The 26,417-nt window shown below is 32.8% G+C and overlaps 1 protein-coding gene across 1 annotated transcript in view; it reads left to right on the top strand.

The window, feature by feature from the left end:
* The window catches only part of CCDC178 (coiled-coil domain containing 178), a 355,393-nt gene that overhangs the window by 68,156 nt on the left and 260,820 nt on the right, over positions 1–26,417 (top strand). Inside the window, exons 10-11 of the mRNA XM_059893788.1 lie at positions 13,753–13,848; positions 14,071–14,207. Of these exons, the coding sequence (XP_059749771.1) occupies positions 13,753–13,848; positions 14,071–14,207 (233 nt within the window). The remainder of the gene's footprint in view (positions 1–13,752; positions 13,849–14,070; positions 14,208–26,417) is intronic.

Here is a 26,417-nt window from a genome sequence, read left to right as displayed (position 1 = left end):
CTTTATCGAACATTATCTGTATTATAAAGAGATAGATTTTGAAAATTTTATAATTGATGAGTGAAATAGCTAAGAAAAGTTACTGGTATTGCAGTAAATAGCACAGACTTAAAATCACTATTGTTTTCTATGCATTTGGTGCCTTATGATTAACTTTTAGATGAAACAGTCCATTGTGATTTTGTAAATATTATCTTCATTGTCCAATGGATTTCTTGTACTCCACTGTCTGCTCTTAGAGACAATTCCTGTGTATTAACTATTGTAAATATTGGTTGCTTCCAATAGTATTCTTTAAAGGATAACAGTGCTACAATCTTATAAATTCAGTTATTTTCTAATTGTTGTGTTGGTTTTGTATATGTTAGGAAAAAAGCCTATAGTCTATGTCACTGCTAAAATTTTAGTTAATATTTTTGGGTATAACAAAAATATTATTCAATTACTTTTTTATTAGAGTATAATTGCTTTACAATGTTGTGTTAGTTTCTGCTGTACAGGGAAGAGAATCAGCTATATGTATACATATATCACCTCCCTCTTGGACCACCCTCCCGCCCCCTGCATCCCACCCATCTAGGTCATCACAGAGCACAGAGCTGAGCTTCCTGTGCTTTATAACAGGTTCCCACTAGCTATCTATTTTACACCTGGTAGTATATATATGTCAGTCCTAATCTCCCAATTCGTCATCACACCCTCCCTTCCCCCACTGTGTACATGTCCATTCTCTACATCTGCGTCTCTATTCCTGCCCTGGAAATAGGTTCATCTGTACCATTTTTCTGGATTCCACATGTATGCGTTAATATACAATATTTGTTTTTCTCTTTTTGACTTACTTCACTCTGTATGACAGTCTCTAGATCCATCCACATCTCTACAAATGACCCAGTTTCATTCCTTTTCATGGCTAATATTCCATTGTATATATGTACCACATCCTCTTTATCCGTTCTTCTGTCGCTGGACATTTAGGTTGTTTCTATGTCCTGGCTATTGTAAATAGTGCTGCAATGAACATTGGGGTACATGTGTCCTTTTGAATTATGGTTTTTTCAGGGTATATACCCAGCAGTGGCATTGCTGGGTCACATGGTAGTTCTATTTTTAGTTTTTTAAGGAGCCTCCTTACTGTTTTCCACAGTGGCTGTATGAATTTACATTCCCACCAACAGTGCAAGATGGTTCCCTTTTCTTCACACCCTCTCCAGCATTTATTGTTTGTAGATTTTGTGATGATGGCCATTCTGACTGGTGTGAGGTGATACCTCATTGTGGTTTTGATTTACATTTCTCTAATAATTAGTGATGTTGAGCAGCTTTTCATGTGCCACTTGGCCATCTGTCTTCTTTGGAGAAATGTGTTTAGGTCTTCCACCCATTTTTTGATTGGGTGTTTGTTTTTTTTCATATTGAGCTCCATGAGCTGTGTGTATGTTTTGGAGGTTAATACTTTGTCCGTTGCTTCATTTGCAAATATTTTCTCCCGTTCTGAGGGTTGTCTTTTCATCTTGTTTATGGTTTCCTTTGCTGTGCAAAAACTTTTAAGTTTCATTAGGTCTCATTTGTTTAATTTTGTTTTTATTTCCATTACTCTAGGAGGTGGATCAAAAAAGATCTTGCTGTCATTTATGTCAAAGAGTGTTCTTCCTATGTTTTCCACTAAGAGTTTTATAGTGTCCAGTCTTACATTTAGGTCTCTAATCCATTTTGAGTTTATTTTTGTGTATGGTGTTAGGGAGTGTTCTAAATTCATTCTTTTACATGTAGCTGTCCAGTTTTCCAAGCACCACTTATTGAAGAGGTTGTCTTTTCTCCAATGGATATTCTTGCCTGTTTTGTCATAGATTAAGTGACCATAGGTGCGTGGGTTTATCTCTGGGCTTTCTATCCTGTTCCATTGATCTATATTTCTGTTTTTGTGCCAGTACCATAGTGTCTTGATTACCGTAGCTTTGTAGTATAGTCTGAAGTTGGGGAGCATGATTCCTCCAGCTCTGTTTTTCTTTCTGAGGATTGCTTTGGCTATTCGCGGTCTTCTGTGTTTTCATACAAATTGTAATATTTTTTGTTCTAATTCTGTGAGAATACCATTGGTAATTTGTTAGGGATTGCTTTGAATCTGTAGATTACTTTGGGTAGTCTAGTCCTTTTCACAAGGTTGATTCTTCCAATCCAAGAACATTGTATACCTCTCGATCTGTTTGTGTCGTCTTTGATGTCTTTCATCAGTGTTTTATAGTTTTCTGCATACAGGTCTTTTACCTACTTAGGTAGGTTTATTCTTAGGTATTTTATACTTTTTGTTGCAATGGTAAATAGGATTGTTTCCTTAATTTCACTTTCTGATCTTTCATTGTTAGTGTATAGGAATGCAAGAGATTTCTGTGCATTAATTTTGTATCCTACAACTTTACCTAATTCATTGATTAGCTCTAGTAGTTTTTGGGTGGCATCTTTAGGATTTTCTATGTATAGTATCATGTCTTCTGCAAGCAGTGACAGCTTTATTTCTTCTTTTCCAATTCGTATTCCTTTTATTTCTTTTTCTTGTCTGATTGACCTGGGTAAGACTTCCAAAACTGTGTTGAATAAGAGTGGCAAGAGTGGACATCCTTGTCTTGTTCCTGATCTTAGAGGAAATGCTTTCAGTTTTTCACCACTGAGAATGATGTTTGCTGTGGGTTTGTCCTATATGACCTTTATTATGTTGAGTTAGGTTCCCTCTGTGTCCACTTTTTGGAGAGTTTTTATCATAAATGGGTGTTGAATTTTGTCAAAAGCTTTTTCTGCATCTATTGAGATGATCATATCGTTTTTATTCCTTAATTTGTTAATATAGTGGATCACATTGATTGATTTGTGTATCTTGAAGGATCCTTGCTTTCCTGGGATAAATCGCACTTGATCATGGTGTATAATCCTTTTAATGTGTTATTGGATTCTGTTTACTAGTATTTTGTTGAGGATTTTTGCATCTATATTCATCAGTGATGTTGGCCTGTAATTTTCTTTTTTTGTAGTATCGTTGTCTGGTTTTGGTATTAGGGTGTTGGTGACCTCGTAGAATGAGTTTGGGAGTGTTCCTTCCTTTGCAATTTTTTGGAAGAGTTTGAAAATGATGGGTGTTAGCTCTTGTCTAAATGTTTGATAGAATTCACCTGTGAAGCCATCTGGTCCTGGACTTTTGTTTGTTGGAAGATTTTTAATTACAGTTTCAATTTCATTACTTGTGATTGGTCTGTTCATATTTTCTAATTCTTCCTGGTTCAGTATTGGAAAGTTGTACCTTTCCAACAATTTGTCCATTTCTTCCAGGTTGTCCATTTTATTGGCACAGAGTTGCTTGTAGTAGTCTTTTACGATCCTTTGTATTTCTGCCGTGTCAGTCGTAAGTTCTTCTTTTTCAATTCTAATTTTATTGATTTGAATCCTCCCTCTTTTTCTTGATGGGTTTCGCTAAAGGGTCATCAATTTTGTTTATCTTCTGAAAGAACCAACTTTTAGTTTTATTGATCTTTGCTGTTGTTTTTTTCATTTCTATTTCATTTATTTCTGCTCTAATCTTTATGATTTCTTTCATTCTACTGACTTTGGGTTCTCCTTGTTCTTCTTTCCCTAGTTGCTTTAGGCATAAGCTTAGATTGTTTATTTGAGATTTTTCTCGTTTCTTGAGGTGATGTTGTATTGCTATAAACTTCCCCCTTAGAACTGCTTTTGCTGCATCCCATAGGTTTTGTGTTGTCGTATTTTCATTGTCAGTTGTTTCTATGTATTTTTTTAAAATTTCCTCTTTGATTTCTTCAGTGATCTCTTGATTGTTTAGCAGTGCACTGTTTAACCTCCATATGTTTGTGTTTTTTACAGTTTTTTTTCCTGTTATTGATTTCCAGTCTCATAGCATTGTTGTTGGAAAAGATAATTGATATGATTTCAATTTTCTTAAATTTTCCAAGACTTGATTTGTGACCCAAGATGTGATCAATCCTGGAGAATGTTCCATGTGCACTTGAGAAGAAAGTGTATTCTGCCACTTTCTGGTGGAATGTCCTATAAATATCAATTAAATCTATCTGGTTTATTGTGTCATTTAAATCTTGTTTCCTTATTTATTTTCTGTCTGGGTGATCTGTCCATTGGTGTAAGTGGTGTGTTAAAGTCCCCCACTATTATTTTGTTACTGTTGATTTCCCCTTTTATGGCTATTAGCATTTGCCTTTTATATTGAAGTGCTACTATGTTGGGTTCATAAATATTTATAATTGTTATATCTTCTTCTTGGATTGATCCCTTTATCATTATGTAGTGTCCTTCCTTATCTCTTGTAACAGTCTGTATTTCAAAGTCTATTTTTCTGTTATGAGTATTGCTACACCAGGTTTCTTTTGATTTCCATTTGCATGGAATATCTTTTTCCATCCCCTCACTTTCAGTCTGTATGTGTCCCTAGGTCTGAAGTGGGTCTCTTTTAGGCAGCAAATATATGGGTTTTGTTTTTGTATCCATTCAGCTAGTCTGTGCCTCAGGCCTAACAACCAGTAAGATAGGAACAGAGTCCCACCCATCAAAAAAAATGAGACGACAAAAAAATATGTTACTGATGAAGGAGCAAGGTAAAAACCTACAAGACCAAATAAATGAAGAGGAATAGGCAACCGACCTGAAAAAGAATTCAGAGTAATGATGGTAAAGATGTTCCAAAATCTCAGAAATAGAATGAAGGCACGGATTGAGAAAATACAAGAAATGTTTAACAAAGACCTAGAAGAACTAAAGAACGAAGAAACAGAGATGAACAACACAATAACTGTAATGAAAAATACACTAGAAGGAATCAATAGCAGAATAACTGAGGCAGAACAATGAATAAGTGAGCTGGAATATAGAATGGTGGAAATAACTACCAAGGAGCAGAATAAAGAAAAAAGAATTAAAAATATTGAAGACAGTCCCAGAGACCTCTGGGACAACACTAAACACACCAACATTCAAATTATATGGGTCCCAGAAGAAGAAGAGAAAGAGAAAGGGTCTGAGAAAATATTTGAAGAGAGTGTAGTGGAAAACTTCCCTAACGTGGGAAAGAAAATAGCCACCCAAGTCCAGGAAGCGCAGAGAATCCCATACAGGATAAACCCTAGGAGAAACATACCAAGATACATATTAATCAAACTAACAAAAATTAAATTCAAGGAAAAAATATTAAAAGCAGCAAGGGAAAAGCAAAAAATAACATACAAGGGAATCCCCATAAGGTTATCAGCTGATTTTTCAGCAGAAACTCTGCAGGCCAGAAGGGAGTGGCAGGATATATTTAAAGTGATGAAAGGGAAAAACCTACAACCAAGATTACCCAGCAAGGATCTCATTCAGATTCAACAGAGAAATCAAAAGCTTTACAGAAAAGCCAAAGTTAAGAGAATTCAGCACCACCAAACTAGTTTTACAATAAATGCTAAAGGAACTTCTCTATGTGGGAAACACAAGAAAAGAAGAAGATCTACAAGACCAAACCCAAAACAATTAAGAAAATGGTAAGAGGAACATACATATCTAAAATTACCTTAAATGTAAATGGATTAAATGCTCCAACCAAAAGACACATATTCAATTACTTTTAATTGAAGTTCCTTATAGAAGGGTGAGATTCACATATCCCTTAAATTAGAAGGAAACTTAAGGATGTCCTCCCAACCACCTCAGTGTAGTCAAAATAGGGAAGTGATTATCTAAAAAGATTTTAGATAGACCGGCTCTACCATCTAATGGAAAAAATATATATATATACGTATATCATACTAATTTACTGATTTAAAATTTATTTATGGTAGTTTTGTCATTGTTTATCTTGGAATCTTTCAGGGATGATATTATTTTATCTTCAAATAGAGATATGGTTATTCCTTCATTATTTTTTATGCCTTTTAATTTTTTGTCTTCTGTTTACATTGGTCAATACATAAAGTACAGTGTTAAATGATAGTAAAGATCATGGGCATCCTTTTTGTGTCCTTCTCTTAATGGGATTGCTGCTAGTTTTTTCCCTTAAGTAAGAGGCCAGCTTTAAGATTCAATATGCATTTTATTATGTTAAAAAATTATTTATCAGTTTCAATTTATTGAGTATTTTTTAAATTGGGAATGGATGTCAGTTTTTGTCAAGCCTTTTCTGCATTTAGGGACATGTTCATGTAATATCTTCTCTATAAATATAGTGAATTATATTCATGGATTTCCTAATGTTGAACCTTGAATTATGACCTCACTTGGTCATAATATCCCATCCTTTCTTAAATACATTCCAGTTTTCTTTTTTGTCTCACCATTCAACCAGAATATCTCTGATTTAGGTCAACAGTGATTTCCACATTGCTAAATCTAATCATTGTTTCTTTGTTCTTATCTTCTTTAACTTACATGTAGCACTTAACCAAGTTGGTTATACCCTTATCTCTGGAAACTTTTTTCTCTTGGCTCTAAGAACACATACTATTCTTGTTTCTTCTTACTTTTCTGGATTCTTGTTCTCAGTTTCCTTTACTGGTTTCTCTTTATCTCTCCACACTCCAGACATTTGAGAATCCAAGGGCTTATCCTCTTATTATAAGCTTTGTATATGTAACTGCCAACCCAGTCTCCATTTAGATGTCTAGTGGGTTTCTCAAGCTTAACTTTTCAAAAATTAAACTTGATATCCACATTTCATTATACCTGCAGCCTTCCCCATTTGAGTTTATGACAATTCAGTCCTTCCAGTGTTTCAGACCAAGACCTTCAAAATACTCATTAAAATCATGCATTCATGTATGTTGGGGATTACTTGTCCAAATATGCATATGTTCAGTTTTCACAGATCATGCCAAATATTTTCCCAAAATTGTTATACATTTTTCTACTCAGACCACCATGTATGAGAATTCCAGCCTCAGATTAATACCATCATCTAATATTATCTTTTATTTATTTTTAACTATTGTGCTTTTGTTGAATTTATCCTACTGTAGTTTTAAATTTGCATTTCTATGATGACTCATGAGGTTGAGAATTTTTAAAGCAATTCATTTAAAGCAATTCATTTAAAGCAACATTTAATGTTGTTTTAATCTATTGTAGAGTGTTGGACTCAGATTTCTCCACATTCTGGTTGTGACCTTCACTTTACACCTTTTAGATACTCAATTATCTCATCTGAACAACTAGATGTGTGTTAATTTAATATGTTAATAATCTACAAGAGAGATTAGGGTTTAAGGTGTTGATTAAAGGGGAAATACTTCATGAAGTTGTTAAAATTATTCACTGAATTAGTTCAAACCACCAAATACACATACGTGCTCTCAGATTTGTAAATGGGTGATCAACCATTAATCTTTAATGTGGACTTTTCTGAAAACTTCTCACTCCCTATTAATTCAATTAGAACTTCAAGTCTTCTTGGGTAAAAAATTCATGCTTCTACATGACTTTTATGATTGAGAACTGCATCAAAAATTAGGATATACCACAAAGATGTTTTCTCATTCAAAAACCTTAAATGTCCTAATACAAATTTAAAATAAGTATTGCACATTAGGGGAAAATAATAAATCCAACAAAACTGAAGCCATGGAATACACCCTTTAATCATGTCAAGTTAGATGTGTCTCATTTTCTCAATGACTTGGTTACAACTTTATCTGAGAAATGCATTCAAAATATGTTGCAGTATCTAAAAAGCTTGATTAATAGTTTTTTCATGATTATTTACCAAGCAATAGTAATAATGAGTGGGTATGAAAGCTTGAATATCACTTAGCTAAGTAATTTGTTAGTTTCTGAAGAACATTTTTGGAAAATATTTCAAAGGCTTCTCGAAACAAAAATTTATAAAAAGTCTATTTTCATTTGGTTTAGAAATTAAGTCTAATGTTCAATTACCTTGTTAATTTATATACAGGTAAATCATCTTATAATTTATTGAACTTCTCATCTTAAAGTTATAGCATCAGCCCAAATATTCCTTTAATTATGGATGGTAATTCTTCTAAAAATTATATTTAGTATTTCTTTTGGTAAATGGAATACATTTAGTACTACTTTAAAACATTTTTATATTAGCTGTTTATTTCATCAAATCGTTTTTAATTTTATTTTTAAAGTTACTCTTTATGGTATATAATATTGGATTTTAATTTACAATAACAGTAGTTTCTTTTTAAATAAATTAGTTGACTTAAGAAAATTGTTAAATGTATAATAGTACAGGTGGTATGGTATGTAAATGTGAGTAAAATAAAGAGGATTCAGAAATGGTTTGGAAAACAATGTTCTTTTGAATTATTTGTCATTAATTTCAGGATTTTGTTGCCTCTTAGAAATATTGGCCTTGTATTTTAATTGTATAATTTAGTGGTTTTTAGTATATTCACAAGTTTATGGAACTATAACCACTATGTAATTTTAGAACATTTTAATTATGCCCAAAAGTGACCCTATACCCATTAGCAGTCATTCTCAATTCCTTCCTCCCCTCATCCCTTAGCAACCAACAAATTTACTTTCCGTCTCTGTGGATTTGCTGCTTCTGGACATTTCATAGCCATGTTGTAGAATCTATCAGTACTTCATTCTTTTTATGTCTGAATAGTATTCCATTGTATGTATATATCACATTTTGTTTATCCATTCATCAGTTGAAGGGTGTTTTGGCTGTTTCTACCTCTTGGCTATTATGAATAATGCTGCTATTAACATTGATGTACAAGTTTTTGTGTACATGTTGTCATTTCTCTTGGTTATATACCTAGAAGTGGAATTTCTGGGACATATAATTGTGTTTAACATTTTAAGGAACTGCCAATTATTTTCAAAGTGACTGCAACATTTTATATTCCCACCAGCAATCTATGAGGGTTCTAATTTCTTCATATCCTCAGCAATAATTGGTATTGTCTATCTTTATTATTAAAACCATCCTATTGGGTGTGAAGTGGTATCTTGTGGTTTCGATTTGCATTTCCCTAATCACTAATGATATAGAAAATTTTTTCATGTGCTTGTTTTCCATTTGTTTATCTCCTTTGGAGAAATGTCTTTTCAAATCTTTTGACCATTTTAAATTCAGTTGACATTTCATTATTGAGTTGTAAGTATTCTTTATGTAGCCTCGATATTAGACTCTCATCAGATAGATAGTTTGAAAATATTTTCTCCTACTCTGTAAAGTGTCTTTTCACTTTTGATAATTCTTGAAGCCCAAAAGTTTTTAACTTTGATGAAGTCTTATTTGTCTATTTTGTTTTTGGTTACCCATGCTTTAAGTGTCATATCTAAGAAACTGTTGCCTGAACCAAAGTCACAGGATTTATGTCTATCTTTTCTTCTGATATTTTTATCATTTTAATTCTTACATTTAGGTCTTTGATCCAATTTTAGTAATTTTTGTATGAAGTAGGGGGTCCAAACTCGTTCTTTGCATGAGGGTATCCAGTATTCCCAACAGCACTTTTTTAAAACACTATTTTTTCCCCATTGCATTATCTAGACACCTTTATTGAATTCAGTCAACCATTGATTTATTTAGGGACTCTGAACTCTATTGCATTGATTTGTATGTCTTTCCCTGTGCCAGTACTACCATGTTTTGATCACTGTAGCTTTGTAGAATGTTTTAAAATCCAGAAATGTGAGCCCTCCAGTTTTTTTCTTTCAAAGATTGTTTTTGCTATCCTGGGACCTTTGGGTTTTCAAATGTATTTTAGGATATGCTTGTCAATTTCTGAAAAGAAGTAAACTAGCATTTTGAAAGGGGATTGCATGGAATCAGTAGATCAATTAAAGGAGTATTATCATCTTCTAATCCATGAACAAAGGTGTCTTTCCATTTATTTAAGCCTCTTCAACTCTTTTCAACTATGTGTTAGTTTTCAGTATATAAATTTTGCACTTTTTAGTAAAATTTATTCCTAATAATTTTATTAATTTTGATGCTACTGTAAATGAACTTTTTTCCTTAATTTCATTTTTGGATTGTTAATTGCTATTGTATGGAAATAAAACCAATTTTTCTGTGTTATACCCTGCAAGTTGCTAAACTTATACTAGACTCTAGTAGGGGTTTTTTTTGTAGATTCATTAGGATTTTCTATGTGTAAGATCTGAAAATCTGCAAATACAAATGCTTTTATTTCTTTCCTCCCAATATGGAAACCAGATTATTTATTTTTGTTGCATAAATACTCTGACTAGAACCTCAAGTACAATGTTTAAAATTAGTGGTGAGGGCAAACATGCTGTTCTTCCTGATCTCAGATGTTAGCATTCATTTTTCATCATTAAGTATAGTGTTTGTTTTTCATACACTTTTATATCAGGCTGAGGAAATTTCATAGTTTTTTTTTGTTGTTGTTGTTAGTTAAGTGGTTTCATCATGAAAGGGTGTAGAATTATGTAAAATAACTTTTCTATATCCATTGAGAGGATCAGGTGAATTTGATTCTGTATTATATTAATACAGTATATTACATTAAGTGATTTTTGCATGTTGAAACAATCTTGCATTCCCAACATGAATCCTACTTGGTTGTGGTGTATAATCCCTCATATATTACTGGATTGTTTGCTACTATTTTGTGGAGGATGTTTGTGTTTATATTCACAAGTGATATTGGTCTATAGTTTTATTTCTTGTGATGTCTTGGGCATGATTTGGTATTGGGTAATATAGCCTCGTAGAATACTTCTTTCCTAACTTTTAAGAGTTTTTGAAGAACTCTTGTTAATTCATCTTTTAACATTTAGTAGAATTCACCAGTGAAGCAGTCTACTCCTGGCCTTTTTTGTGTGGGAAGTTTTTTGATTATGAATCTCTTTACCTGTTATATAGGTATTCGGGTTTTCTGTTTTTTCTTAGTCAGTTTTGGTAATTCATGTCGTTTTAGTAATTTGTCCATTTCATCTTGTTTATCTAATTTGTCAGCATCAAATGATTTATAGTATTCCATTATAATCATTCTTATTTTTGTGAGGTTAATAGTAATGTCCCCTCTTTAATTTCTGATTTTAGTAATTTGACCTTTTTTTCTTAGTGTATCTAGTTTTCTTAAATTTCTTGACTTTTTCAAAGTACTGTCTTTTGGTTTTATTAGGTTTTTGTTGTTGTTTATTTTTTTGTATACTCATTTGTTACCACTCTAAACTTTATTATTTTCTTTCTTCTACTTGCTTTGGGTTTCGTTTGCTCTACTTTTTCCATTTCCTTTAGATGTAAAATTAGATTATTGGCTTGAGATCTTCTTTATTACAGGCATTTACAGGTATACATGTGTTGCTCTAACTGCATCCAAAAAGTTTTACTATGTTGTTCTTTAATTCTCATTCATCTCAAAGTATTTTCTAATTCTTGAGATTTCTTCTTTGACCTGTTGGTGAATAGAATAGGAGTATACTGTTTAATTTCCACATATTTTTGTATTTCCAAATTTGATTCTGTTACTGATTTCTAATTTCGTTCCTGTATGGTTAGAGAAGATACTTTACATCATTTTAATCTTTTAAAATCTAATGTGACTTGTTTTATAGCCTAACGGTTAGTTTACCATTTGTCCCAATCATTGTCTACTGTCTCAGGTGGCCACAAAGTTAATCAATTGCCTGTTCTACTTAAAATTTTGACAATCATGGCTTGGGAGAAAATTTCCTGGTGAGATGTTTTGTACTGGGAGAGCTCTGTATCAAGAAAATACAGATGTCCTTGCAGATGGAGTCATGCAAAAAACCACCAGACAGGTCAAATAATGACAGTTCTGTGAGAATGAGGCTTTGAAAGCATTCCAGATCAGTTCTGCTCCCTCTGGTGGCTGCCCAACTGATGGGTTTCTCCACAAATGTGTGCTGTTCAAGGCTATCATGGACCTGGAGGGAAGGATTAGGACAAGTTAAAACACCGCAAAGATCATACCTCTTACTCAGATTAGACTGATTATCTTGAATAGGTGCTCCCTATTTGCTGCAAACCTTCACTTGATTTCCAAAGTTCTGAAAAAAGCTAATTTTGACTCTTTTTTTTGGCCAGTTTTCTCATTACCTTTATGGAGAAGAGTTTTCAGATATTCTTAATGGACCGTGTCCACTGATACCTTTCATAAGGACTATATCTCAGAAAATTGGGCTTTTATTTTACATTTTTCTCAGTCTTATTTTTCCTCCAGTCTTGTTTATGGTATGTTTTTCCACACAACTTTTGTAAAATATGCCATCAGACATGTCAACAAATCTTGGTTTACTTGACAAGGTGACATTATCCTTCAGCCCAAGATTATACAAATAAACTCATATTGATTACTCTAATAATTTGTACTTTTTTGTATTTACATTTAGGTTATTATTAATTATTATTAATCTGAAATTTATTTTTGTTATAATGTGAGTTAGATGTGAAGTAGAAAGATAACTTTGTCTTTCTTTTTTTTTGTGTGTGTGTGTGTGTGTGTCTTTCTTTTTTAAACAGAGGTTCTACATTCTTCCAATCCATTAATTAAAGTAAATGATTTCTCTCTCACTGAATTCAAATACCATTAGATCTATTTCTGGGCTCTAGTGTTTCCTTCTGTTCTTTATTGCAATGCCAAAAATAAATACTCCTTAATATAGTGGTATTATAAGACGTTTTAATATCTGGTAGCAAGTTTCCAAGATTATTATTATTTTTCACATACCTCTTGGCTAGTCTCACATACCTTTTCTTCCATATGAATTTCATGAAGTTTCAAAGAGAATACTCCTTTTTATCATGTCTTATATTAATTTTGTGGTAACTGACAGTATATCTTATTAAACCTTTTTATGAAATATCATTTTTTGTTGATTTAAGCTTTTAAATAAGAATTTTTGTTTGCTGTATTATAGGTCCTCCCTTTTGTGTTGAATTTATTTCCAAATACTTTATATTTTTGACAAAAGTTTTTAAATATTGTCACAATATATTTAACAGATTATTACTCTTATAGATAAAAGCTATTAATTTCCTTATGACTTTTTTCCAAAAATCATTTATTGTAGTTTTAAATAGACTCTTCTGTCTTCTTGGGTATTCAATTATATCATCTAAAATTGAAGACATTATATTTTCATATTCTATATTATACTAGTAAAACTTAGTTTCATTATCCACTTGCATTTAGCTAAATTTCACAAAACAGGATTAATAACAATGGTGATGAAAGATAATCTGGTTTCATTTTTTGCATTCAGTGGGCATGGGTTCAGTATTTTATGATTTATTTTGATATTTTATGTTCATTCTTTATATTATATTTGGGTGTGTTTTCCTTGTGCTAGTTTAAAAATTATGGAAACTAGATAGTGAATTTATCAAATGGCTTTTTTGTGTAGTGTTGGCCATATTTATGTTATTTTCTTTTTTAATTTGTTGGTAAGAGCAAAGATTTGAATTTTCTAATTTTTATCAATTCTTATAACATAACTAAAATACATTCTATTTTATCTTTTTTTAAAGTAAAGACATTCTAAAGTAAATACATTCTATTTTATCATGATTATGCATTTGTATACTGTTAGACTTGATTTGCTATATTTTATTCAGACTCTTGCATCAATTTTCATAAGTGAAAACAGCCTATGGTGTTATTTTATAATATTTTTATCAATATTATGTTATAGTTGCATAATTTGAAAGATAATTTCTTACTTCACAGAAGAATGGAAAGCTCCACAATTTATTGTGTGTGTGTGTGTGTATTTTTTCCTTAGCTAGAAGATTTGAAAAGAATTTATGATCAACTAGTCTGGAAGAAAAAAATTTATGAAAATGAATATTTGGAAGCACATAATAATTTTTATGCCACAGTAAGTTGATGTTTCCCTATTTCTCACTAGAGCTCCATTCTCTATTCCCAAGTATTAACTCATACAACTAAAAGTAATTTCATTATTACATATTTTTTTCTTTTTCTTTTTCACTCAAAAAGAAAAAACAATGTGTAATAATGAAATTACTTTTAGTAATTTTTATTTTAAATCATTTTTATGTAAACATGTATGAATGATTCTTTTATTCTTTTTTAAAAGAAAAGAACATGGGATATTGAGCTTTCTAATATCGCAAAAGATTCTTCAGATGTCTCAATAGCATATTCTCAATTGATGGAAGAAAATAGAAGACTTGAGATCGATATTGAAACTATACTAGGTTATATCAGTGACAGGTAATATTGCAAATATGAATTTCATTCTTATATAGCATATGTAATATGTTAAATATAATAAATCACTTCATTTTGTGTTCCTGGGGTGGTATGATGGTGTTTGTGTTTGTCTTTATCATTAGCTTAAGTTTTATTTCTATCCCAAATGTTGCTCTTTTATCATTCTGAATCCATTTAGAAAAATCAAAATAATGAAAAGTGATTCATATCATTTCCTTTGAACATATTCTCTTATACTCAAAGATACTTTAAAATGTGTCTAATCAAGCTAGTGATCTCCTTCAGTCAGTACTCAATTCTTCCCTGAAACTACTAAACTAGAGTTCTTAGCTCATAAACTTATGAGTTTTCTTGATTCCCCTTCCTGTTTCAACCCTCATATTCAACATGTTAACAAGAAATGTTCCACATACTAAATAATTTTTTAATCTATCTGCTTCACTACTGCACCAGCACTCTGGTACAAGCTATCATCATGTCTTGCATGAACTTGTGAACTGGTGATTTCCAAAGCTGGTTTTGTGCAGCATTGGTGGTATAGCGGTGAGCATAGCTGCCTTCCAAAGCTGGTTTACCTGCAATAACTATGCTCCTTTTCTAATCCATTATCTACATTGTGGTAGGTGCGTTCTTTTTTCTTTTAATTTTTTTAACACAAGTATGATCCGTTTCCCTCCATACTTGCATTAATTTTAGCAGGGGTGAGGGAACAAAAGCCCCTCTTTAACGTACCCCACAAGGTTCCTGAGTAGGCAGGAATGCGTGGCTCTGCAGTCTCCTGTCACACCTGGTTCAGTCTTATTATTTGGTTCAAACACAATGGCCCCTTACTTCAATTTCTCCTATTTGTCATGTTTTTTTTCCAGCCCTTAAGGTGTTTTTATGCTAATTCCTTTTCAATAAAGGTTTTTCCTCCACCTTCTACCTAATTAATTACTACTTATCTTTAAGATTACAGCTGAGGAGTCAGTCTGGGTAGCTTTCATTGACTGTCCAGTTATATCCAATTACTCTATTATGTGTGTATATGGTATACATTTTTTCCTTCATATCGCTTGTCATATTTGCAGCTTTGTGTGTGTAAATATTTGACTGGTGTCCATCTTCCTCAACAAATGGGAAGATCCATGAGGACAGACATAAGCCATGACCATATTTTCTTCATCATTGAATTATCATCATCAAGCATAGTTCCTGACATGTACTATGCTATCCATCATTAATTATTGAAAGGAGGGAAAGAAGAAAGAATGGAGAGAAGTGATGATGATACTGGACAATTGTGTAGGAAGATTGCTAAGATTTCTTAGTGCTTATTTTACCTTTGGATGATAGAATGAAACCATTTGTAAAATTTATCTGTATGTTAAATATACTTTTTTAAAGAAAGCAAAAGGAACATTATTTTCTAAAGGATAACCTAAAATTGTAGTTGTAAACTGTATTTTATTTTATTAAGAAAGAGAACCAGAGAAGAAGAAAAATCTGAAGAGTGGGTAATCTGTAGTGGGTAAGTGGGTAAGAGTGGGTAATGACGAGACAGCTCTGGAGAAAAGGAAGAGTGTGAGAGTTACATTTTATTACATTATCCAGCACCAACGAGCACCCGCCAAGTCTTAGTGGTATTCAAGTATAAAGGTTTATTTCTCAATTGTACTGCAGCCTAGGTGTGTCTGCTGTGTGTGTGATTCATGTAATTTCTGCTTCTCAGATGCAGGGTGAAGGATGGGATCCTTCTAGGGCATGTTGCTCTTGTAGCACAAGTGCATTAGTGAGATAACTCAGTGGCTCTGTAGCTTCTACAGGATGATAAATGTTACTCTTGCTCACACTCCATTGAACAAAGCAAGTCACATGGCCAGGCCCAATGTCTACTGGGTGGGAAGTCTAATCCTGTTAAGAAGAGAGATAATGAACAATTGGGAACACTAGTACAGTCTATCACATGCAACGGGAATGTAGCAGCCCTGGTTATAGAGGATTTCCATAGTATGCATTATGCTTGTTCAGATAACATCTTAAGATGTCACTTATTTTTTTCCTCAAATTTGTACTTGAAACTAAAAATTAAATGAGTGATTTTTGCAGCAGATTACACAGTGCTGAACAGAGAATTAGTGAAAAGTTTGTAACATGAAGGAGAGATTAAGAGATGTGCAGGCAAGAGTCACATCTGCCACATACCTATGTGGTGTTCCAAAGAAGGAGAAAACAAAGGACAGAGGCAATATGTGAGCACATAACCAGCCATTCATCTTGTTTTTTCAAGTCTCTTACTAGGATGGATAGATAGATAGGAAGAAAATAGATAGATAGATGCAAAAATAATTACTCATTTCCAAATTTCATTTGCTTTTCTTCCAAATCTTCTAAGTCATTTTATGATTCCCTGTTTGATGCAAATACTTAAAGCTTATCTTTTACTTCTTAAACATAGTATGAATAGTTATTTTATAATCTGTATCCAATAATGTAAATACCTGCAGTCTTTGTAATCTACTTCTGTATCTAATTCTTCTAGCTGATGCTTTTGCTGTCTCTTTTCCCAGTGCTCTTGGCTATCTTTACTGTGTGTTGTCCATTTTCTTCTGGAAACCATTTCTGGAAAATCTTTGAGTCCTAGGATAAAGTTGAGTTAATCATTTGCATCCTTATATTTTTGAAAGCGGTTCTAATTTGCAATTTGTGCCCTTGGATATGCCCAGACTTTATTTTCGTTTCCTAAACCATGATATTCAAAGCTCCATTTTATCACATTTCTAGGGCATTCAGAGCAAAAGTATCTTGTATGATCTTTTTATCCCTTTGATTATAATGCATATTTAGTGTAGAAAAGAAAGTGTAAAATGTTCAAAAACAGATTGAAAACCTAAAATCATATCGATAGACAGAGGTAACACTATTAATATATTACTGATTTTTTCATTCTTGATGAACCTGTGTTCTGATTTTATTCCCATAATTAAATTTTTTGTCACATTGTTATATAAATTTCAAATACATCATTTAAATATCTGTACAAAAGTCTGTTATATTAGTGTACCTTGATTTTTGCCAGGATTACTCTAATTTTTATATTTAGGTTTTTATTTTTATGACTTTCTGTAAGTACATATATTATGTTCAGAAATCTTAGCATCCTTGCTGTTTAAAATTTCTAAGTAGATTTGTAGAAGTAGATTGGCTGTAATATTTTAAAATTTCTAACCCCTCTCTAAAACTGCTTTCCAGAAATATACCACTTACTGAAGCTGAGCAGTTCATGAGCTTGTTCTGCTATGCCCTTATGCTAACATTAAGTACTACTATTGTTTTAAAAAAATCTATTGCAATACAGTAAATGAAAAAATATACTCTCAGTATTGTTTCAAACTCCATTTCTCTGATCACTAAGGAGGTGGAATATTTATACATCCTCTCTTGAATTCTACTTTTTCTAAACAATTATTATGTGCTTCCAAGGAAGAAATAAAGAATTTAGGATTCAGAGAGGCAAAATAGCTAACCTAATTCCCACAGATGGCACAGCTGGCATTTGAAACCTAATTTTCTATATTTTGATTCAGGATTTTTCTTATGTCATCTTTAGCAATTTAATTTGACTTCAACTTAAATGGCCTTTAGTGAATACTCAAATATGCTTATTAACATGTTAGTCCAATAATAATAATCCCAAATAGTAGATCTAACATTAAAATTGGAATTCTGTTAGGCCACAGGTAAGAGTGTGGTGCGTTCACACAGCTGTACTTTTGACTGTGTAGCTGGAGCTCAGAGCAAGTGCTTTACCTAACTTGTGTTTATGTATATGTGTTTGTGTGCACGCGCCCACGTGCATAAATTCGTACGCATGTGTTTTTGTGTGGCAGGCAGGCAGGGACAAATATTAAAGGTGGGGAACTAAGTGTCAGATAGTGAATCATTTTAAGGGGTTTGGAATCTGCTGAAGAGTGTGGAAATCCACTAAAAAACTCATATGGTCAGATTTCTCTTTTAAAGACATCATTTTAGTGGTAGTTGGATGAGGTAAGGTTTGGGACCTCCCTTCCTAAAGGAGGATATTTTTTAGTCTTGTTGCATGGCTTTTTTTTTCTTTATGTGACCCAAGCATTTGTGGCTATCTCTTTTTGAGGTTCAAAATCCCATGCTCTTGATTCTTCCTTTAACTTTCTGAAGCTGTTCTTTCTAGGAATCCTCATTTATCTCTGCTGGTCCCCTGAAAGATTAGCTCAGAATTCTAAACACAGCCCATTTGCATTCTTGATCTACTCCCTATCCCAGGAATTTTACCTACTCTCATTATTTTAACATGTATCATATTTTTACTTTACTTTTTAATCTCTAGCCACATCCTTTATTTCTCCTGATAGTATCATTTTGAATATCTACCCTCTCCCCCAACATCACATCTTGACACCATTATCTATCAAGTAGGTTGTTTCAGGCATCATCCTATTATCCCTCTCTACCATCTTACAGCCAACATCTTACCAACTTCTGTTAAATCTGTCTTTCAGATGTCGGTCTCCAATAGGTGCTTTCCTTTCTTTCTGTTTCAATTACCAATGAAATGAACCAGGTCCTAATTGTCTCTTAATTGGAATATTAAATAGGCTTCCAACTGGTCTACCTCGTTCAAGGTGTGAGCCCTCAGATTCAGCATATAGAGCATCACTGGTACAATTTATCTACAAAGGATGAATTATTATTTACTTTCAAAAGCTTTAAAATTTTTCGAGGCTCCGTACCAGCTATAGGATAAAGCTTCCAGACTGATAAATTAGAAACAGTCATCTGTCACCTTCACAGCTCCAGACATCTCTTACTACTCCCTTCCATGATTTTTTAATGTTCTAGCCTATTAGAATGCTTACATATTCAAACTCATATTGTTTTAAGCTTCAGTCTTTGCAGTCTTTGTCTCTAGTATTCCTCTGCTTCCCTTCTTTTCCTTCCCCCACCCCCTCCTTCTCCTCCTCCTCCTCTTTTTTTTGGCTTGGTTTTTAAAATATGGTTAATTGATCATTCATACAATAGCTCAGACATTAGCTCTTCCCAGATGCTTCTCCTCATGGTAACTTATTTTCCCCTCTCTACAAACCAAGGTGGTATTAACTGCTTTTTCTGCTGCTTCCATTATTGTACTTAGGATTGCAGTGGAATATCTTTTTCATGTCTCTTTTTTTTTCTTCATGAGAATATAAACTGGCAACCTTTGTTTTAATTCATCTTTGTACCCCAATCACTTAGGGTAGCACTTGACATGTATTCAGTGCTCAACAAGTATCCATTAAGTAGCTCTCCCTGGTTACCTCTCTCCTAGCACTTATCACACTATGTACAGTTACTGTTGGCTTGCTTATTTGTTGTCTCCTCTCAGCTGAGCTCCTTGCTGGCAGGCATTGTGTGTGTCTGCATGTGCGTGGGTGTCTGTGTCTTTCTCAATAGGTGTTAAATAAATATCTTAATGAACAAATGAGAGCTGAATATAAACATTTGTTATCCTTGTTTCTTTTTATGCTTCAGTGTCTGTGCTTCTATTCTCTCTGCTATATGTTCTGATACCACATCTATCTGTGCTTTTTCTGCTGCACAGCAATATTAATGGTTATTTACCTTTTTTTATATTTGTATTTTTTTCTCTCATTGTCTTTCATCTCATTTAACCAGATAGCACTGTAATGAAGATCCATACTGTTACACACTTTTTAATTTAAAAAAACCACTATTAAATCACTTGTTTTTTAAATACAGTTACTTGAGCATTCATACAATAACTCAGACATTAACTCTTCCCAGGTGCTTCTCGTCATGGTAACTTATTTTCCCCTCTCTACAAACAAGGGTGGTATTGATTATTACTACCTTATTCAATGTGTGCAAGCACAGTGTATATTATCCTTAATTTATTTTAATTTAATCTTTATAACACCTTGATGGTAGGTATTATTAAGCAAATTTTACATGAGGAAATTGTGTGTGGAACTATCCCCCCAATTACATAAGGAGCAATCAGGATTTGAATGTAGGTCTATCTGACTCCAAAATTTATGTTCTTTCTGCTTAGTAACATTGCCTCTCCTCTTCCACTGGCAAGTCTTGGTTCCTATTTCTGACGTGTTACAGCAGGATCTGGACACATTTACTAACTACTTCAAAAAAAAAAAGTCAAAAGCTTATTGCTTTATTCAATTCTCCATCTCTTTATTTGGCTATAGCCATTGCTTTTCTCAAAAGAGTTCTGTTGTTTTTACACTCTTCTTTGTTTTTTCTTTTTTATTCGACCATTTATGTGAATCACCTTCCCCTTAGTCCCAGCTTCTTTTTATTTCCTTAAGTCCACAAATAATAGTAAGAAAATTCTTAAAGCAAATCATTGGCACTCATACATCTAGTGAATACCCCTATGAAACTTCCCCCAGTTTGTACTGTTATATCCACCATCTCACCATTTGATGCCAGTCCCAATGGTTATACTATTTGAATAAATTACATAATTAATTCAGTATATGATCTATTCATATATAGTTCATTTTAAAAATGGCAACGTTAAAAAAAAGATGCCATACTTAAAATTTGTTCAGTACTATGTGCATAACAAATATTTGCAGGATATATGATTACTTACCTTGCAGGAGCAGTGTATAATTTAATAATTTTGTCTTTTAAATAAGCCAACATCCATTTGCAATGGACCTTTTACATTTGGGACATTTGACTTGAGCAAATAATTTCACTTGATTGCTTATTCACATGATAGGCAGGCTTAAGCAACCTAAGTCAAGGAAAATGAACTTGTTTAAAATGATTTGATATTGATTAGTTTGAATTTAGTTTGCTGAAGTTAACTGTGTGGTATGAATTTCTATATAGCCATTTTCTTACATTTAAGCTCTGTAAAATATTCTGAATATCTACTTCTAATGCTCTGCTATACCTCAAGCAAGACCATGCTATTGTAACTGCAGTGATCCAAAGATGGGGTTGATAATCGAGGGAAATGAGCAAAAAACCTATTGAACACCATAAAGACATACTGGTATATTTTATGAAATGTGTTTATCAAGAGTTAACAGGATGGTGATTTATTTGTAGAGATGGCAATTAGAGTATTATTGAAGTTGTTAAATAGCCTGGAATACTTAGAATGAATCCACAGGGTACTGTGTTTTTATATTTATTTAGCTATATCTTACCAGCCTATTAATTTGAGTTACTTCATAGGAGTATAGATATAGACTATGATTTTTTTTTTTTAAAAAAACAGTAAACCTTTGACAGCAAACATTTGAATGAAAATTCTTAAACTATTTTGCTTTTATTTTTTAATTTCACAGATATTAAAAGAGAAAATGGTATATGCACCATTCAAAATAACTACTCAGCAATGTGTTAGCCTAGTTTAGACTTTTCTTAAAAAGGAATTAAAATCTTGCAAATAAATCACCCTTCCTATTTCTATTCTCTCCCTCTTCAGAAGCGATCAAAACCTGAATTTGGTGTGTATTCAGTACATGCAAGAACTTGGATTCTTAGTTCTTAGACCTACACATTCCTAACAATCTTGTCTTCCACCTCACACCAACCACCCTCTATGACAGTTTTACCTATATCTTGTCATTTCCAATACTGGAGTTACCTGCCGATCTCAATTTTAAGAGTCCACTCTCTGACAACCAACACCTCTCTCTCCAGCTTACTTACTCTCCTAGTACTGTTACTCTAACAATTATTTGACCCTTTAAGATGACCAATCTATCATGCCTACTATATTTGTATATTCCCCTTCTTGTCCTTCCTTCCTTTCTTACAGAACCTACTTATATTTGATCAAAATAAGCATTCATTTAAATAACTTTCAAAACCTTGTTTCTACGACTTGAAAAGCCCTATCATTGAATTAAGCCAGTATCCTAACCTCTGATTGTGGCTAAAGGAAAACATGAGTGCACTAATTTCTGTCATCATGGGGGGATCCTGGTTTGATGGGCCTTAAAGGTTATAGAATGTGAGGTCTCTTTATGAAAAAAAGAACATAAGATCATGAATACAGAATGCCCACAGCCATTTTAATGTCACTTGACAGAAGATACATTATATTAGAAAAAGAAAATAGTCTTAATAAATTGTGGTTAAAATGTCTCATTTTTGCAAACTTTACAAAAACATATGGCCATGTGAAAACACTGTTAGGAACACTCAAAGGACTGTATAAGGGCTGGGGATCAGTTAGAGGCCCTCATATTTAAGCTTCATTAACATTGGAATACATTTGCCCCTGAGTAGAACTTAAATTTTATGGCTATAAGTCTCAGGTGACATTCAGCACTATCAAGAAATGTCTAGACAGTTCAGTTTTTCTGACAACTGTTTCATATCTTCTTACTCTCTTCAATCCTAATGCCCACATCACTCTCACTTTAAACTAATAATCTTCCCATATAAATCATAGAGAACACAGATGCAATTAAATGAGAATTACCTTTTTCTCTTACCAGTCTATTTGCATCTGTCTTCACACATTCTGATATAATAATGGAAGGCCCTTCTGCTCATTACCCATGAACTTGCCAAGTAGATGCTGTTGTCTCTTACACAGAGGCTTTGCACCTGCAATTTTCTCCTCTTTCCCGTGAATCACTGTTATTTCTCTCTTTCAATAGCGTATGAACATTGCCTAATATTGCTCAGCTTGGAAAGAAGCAAACACAAGGTAAAACAGAGCCCTGCATCCCAACTCTGTCCTTCTGTTCTTTATAACAAATCTTATGCAAATAAACACTCCTGTTTCCATGAACTCACACTTCATTTTCTATTCAACCCATTCAAACAAGGATTTTCTCGAAGTATCATATTCTAGATCCAAAGTCATTTTTTCTCATTAATTTGAAGATATTTTTCAGTTTTTCTTTCATTTAGTTTTTAAACTATTGTACATACTTAACGTGTACATCATGGTGATTTGAATATTCATAGTGAAATGATTACCTCAATCAAGCTAATTAACATATCTCACGCAGTTACCTTTTATGTGGGTGTGTGATGAGAGCACCTGAAATATACTATCTTAGCAAATTTCCAGTATTTACTACAATATTATTAATTACTATTATTATAGTCATCATGTTGTACATTAAATCTCTAAACTTATCCATATTTTATTTAGTTTTGCTTGATAAGACATCTGATGGCATTTGGATATCATTTTTTTGTTAGTAATCTATATTTTCTCTCTGGGAACTTTAGAATTTTCTCTTCCTATTTCAGAGTTCTGAAATTTCACAATTCCATGTCTAGGGGTATGTGTGTGTGTGTTTCTATGTGTGTAATATATCCAGTTTACCACTAAGCCAACATGGGTCATTAAATTGAAAAGTCCCACTTAGTGGGACTTTTCAATTTAATGACCCATGTTGGTTTTCAGTACTGGAAATTTTTCAGGTATAATTTTGTTACATACACCCCCATCTGTTATTTTCTTCAAAAAATTTTCAGTTTTTTTGAGGTATAATTGTCAAAATTCTGTATATTAAAAATGTGAAATGTAATGATTTGACAAACTTTGTGAAATAATTACCACACATCAGTAACCTCACATAGTTACTTTTTTAAAAATTTTGTGGTGAGGTCTTAAGGTCTACACTCTGGGCAAATTTCAAGTAAGTGATACAGTATTATTAACTACAGTCATCATACTGTACATTAGATCCTCAGAGCTTATTCATCTTATAACTGAAGGCTTGTACCTTTAACCCTATCTCCCCCATTTTCACCACCTGTCAGCCCTTAGTAACCACCATTCTGCTCTGTATTTCTATGACTTCTGTTTTTTTCTTCTTTAGATTCCTCATATAAATGAAATCATACAGCATTTGTCTTTCTTTGTCTGGCTTATTTCACTTGGCATAATGCCCTCTAGATTCATCCATCTTATTGCAAATGGCAGGATTCCCTTCTTTCTCATGCTTGAATAATATTTCACTATATATCAATATATATAGTGATCTCAGAACTTCTTTGTTGATTCATCCATTGACAGACACTTAAGTAGTTTCCATATCTTACTATTGTGAATGATGCTGCAGTGAACATGGGATAGACAGATGCTGCAGACATCTCTTTGAGAAACTGATTTTGTTTCCTCATATATATAACCAGAAGTGGGATTGCTGGATCATATGGTAGTTGTGTTTTTTGTCTTTTTTTTTTTTGAGGAACCTTTATACTGTGCTTCATAATGGCTGTACCAATTTACATTCCCACGAACAGTATACAAGGATTACCTTTTCTCCACTTACCTTGTGAGCATTTTCTGTCTCTTGTCTTTTTGATAAAAGCCATCTTAACTGGTGAGAAGTGATACCTCACTGTGTCATTGATTTGCATTTCCTTGGTGATTATTAATGTTGAGCACCTTTTCATGTACTTGTTAGCCATTTTTATGTCTTCTTTGGAAAAACGTCTACTCAGGTCATTTCCCCATTTTTATAATTGGGTTATTTTGTTTTTACCTGTTGAGTTATATAAATTCCTTACACATTTTGTACATTAACCCATTATTACATAAATGGTTTGCAAATATTTTCTCTCATTCTGTAGGTTGCCTTTTCAATTTATTAATTATTTCTTTTGTGTGCAGAAGATTTTTAGTTTGATATAGTTCTACGTGTTGATTTTTGCATTTGTTTCCTGTGCTTTTGGTGTCATATGCCAAATATAATTGCCAAAACCAATGTCAAGGAGATTTTTCTCTGTGTTTCCTTCTAGGAGTTTTACAGTTTTAATTCTTGCATTTAAGTCTTTAATCCATTTCAAGTTAATTTTTGTGAGTGGTGCAAGATAGGAGTACAGTTTTTGTTTTTGCATGTGACTATCCAGTTTTCCCTGGATATTTATGTATTGACGAGATGATCTTTTCCCCACTGTGTGTTGCTGGCACCCTTGTCAAAGATTAGTTTACTCTATATACTTGGGTTTATTCCTGGGCCGTTGATTCTGTTGCATTGGCCTATGTGTCTGTTTTTATGCCAGTACCATACTGTTTTGATTACTAAGCTTTGTAGTATAATTTGAAATAAGAAGTGTTATACCTCCAGTTTTGTCCTTCTTTCTCAAGATTACTTTAGCCACTTTGGACCCTTTTTGGTTCCATATGAATTAGGATTTTTTTTCCTGTATCTGTGAAAAATGTGATTAGAATTTTGATAGAGATTGCATTGAATCTGTAGATCACTTTGTGTAGTATGACCTTTTTAACATTATTAATTTTTCTAATCCATGAACACAGGATATCTTAACCATTTATTTTTCTTCCTTAATTTCTTTCAACAATGTCTTATAGTTGTCAATATACAGAATTTTCACCTCCTTGGTTAAATTTATTCTTGAGTACTTTATTATTGTTGATGCTATTATAAATTGGATTGTTTTCTTTATGTCTTTTGCAGGTAGTTCATTGTTAGTTTATAGAAATGCAACAGATTTTTATGTATTGATTTTGTATCTTGCAAGTTTACTGAATTCATTTAATTATACATTTTTTGGTAGAGTTTTAAGGATTTTCTATATAAGACCATGTCATCTGCCAACAGAAAATTTTAATTATTCCTTTCTTATTTGCATACTTCTTTTTCTTACCTAAATTCTCTGGCTAAAACTTCCAGTACTATGTTGAATAGAAGTGGTAAGAGTTGGCACACTTGTCTTGTTGCTGATCTTAGAGGAAAAGCCTTCAGCTTTTCACCATTGAGTATGATGTTAGCTGAGGGCTCGTCATATATGGCCTTGATTATGTTGAGGTAGATTCCCTCTGTACTCACTTTGTGGAGAGTTTTGATCATAAATGGATGTTGAATTTTGTCACATGCTTTTTCTGCACCTATTGAGATGATCATATGGTTTTTATCCTTAATTCTGTTAAAGTGGTGTATTGCATTTATTTATTTACATATGTGAACCATCTTAGCATCCCAGGAATGAATCCCACTTGATCATCGTATATGATCTTTTTAATGTGCTGTTGAATTCTGATTGAAGATTTTTGCATCTGTGTTCATCAGAGATATTGGCCTGTAATTTTCTTTTCTTGTAGTGTGTTTTTCTGGCTTCAGTATCAAGGTAATGCTGGCCTCATTAAATAAGTTTGTAAGTGTTCTCTCCTCTACAATTTGTGGAAAGAGTTTGAAAAAGGTTCATGTTAATTCTTCTTCA

This window comes from Balaenoptera ricei, chromosome 14 (genome assembly GCF_028023285.1).
Source record: "Balaenoptera ricei isolate mBalRic1 chromosome 14, mBalRic1.hap2, whole genome shotgun sequence".
NCBI lineage: Eukaryota > Metazoa > Chordata > Mammalia > Artiodactyla > Balaenopteridae > Balaenoptera > Balaenoptera ricei.
The sequence above is the reverse complement of the archived record's forward strand: the minus strand, read 5'-3'. Positions and strand labels throughout refer to the sequence as shown.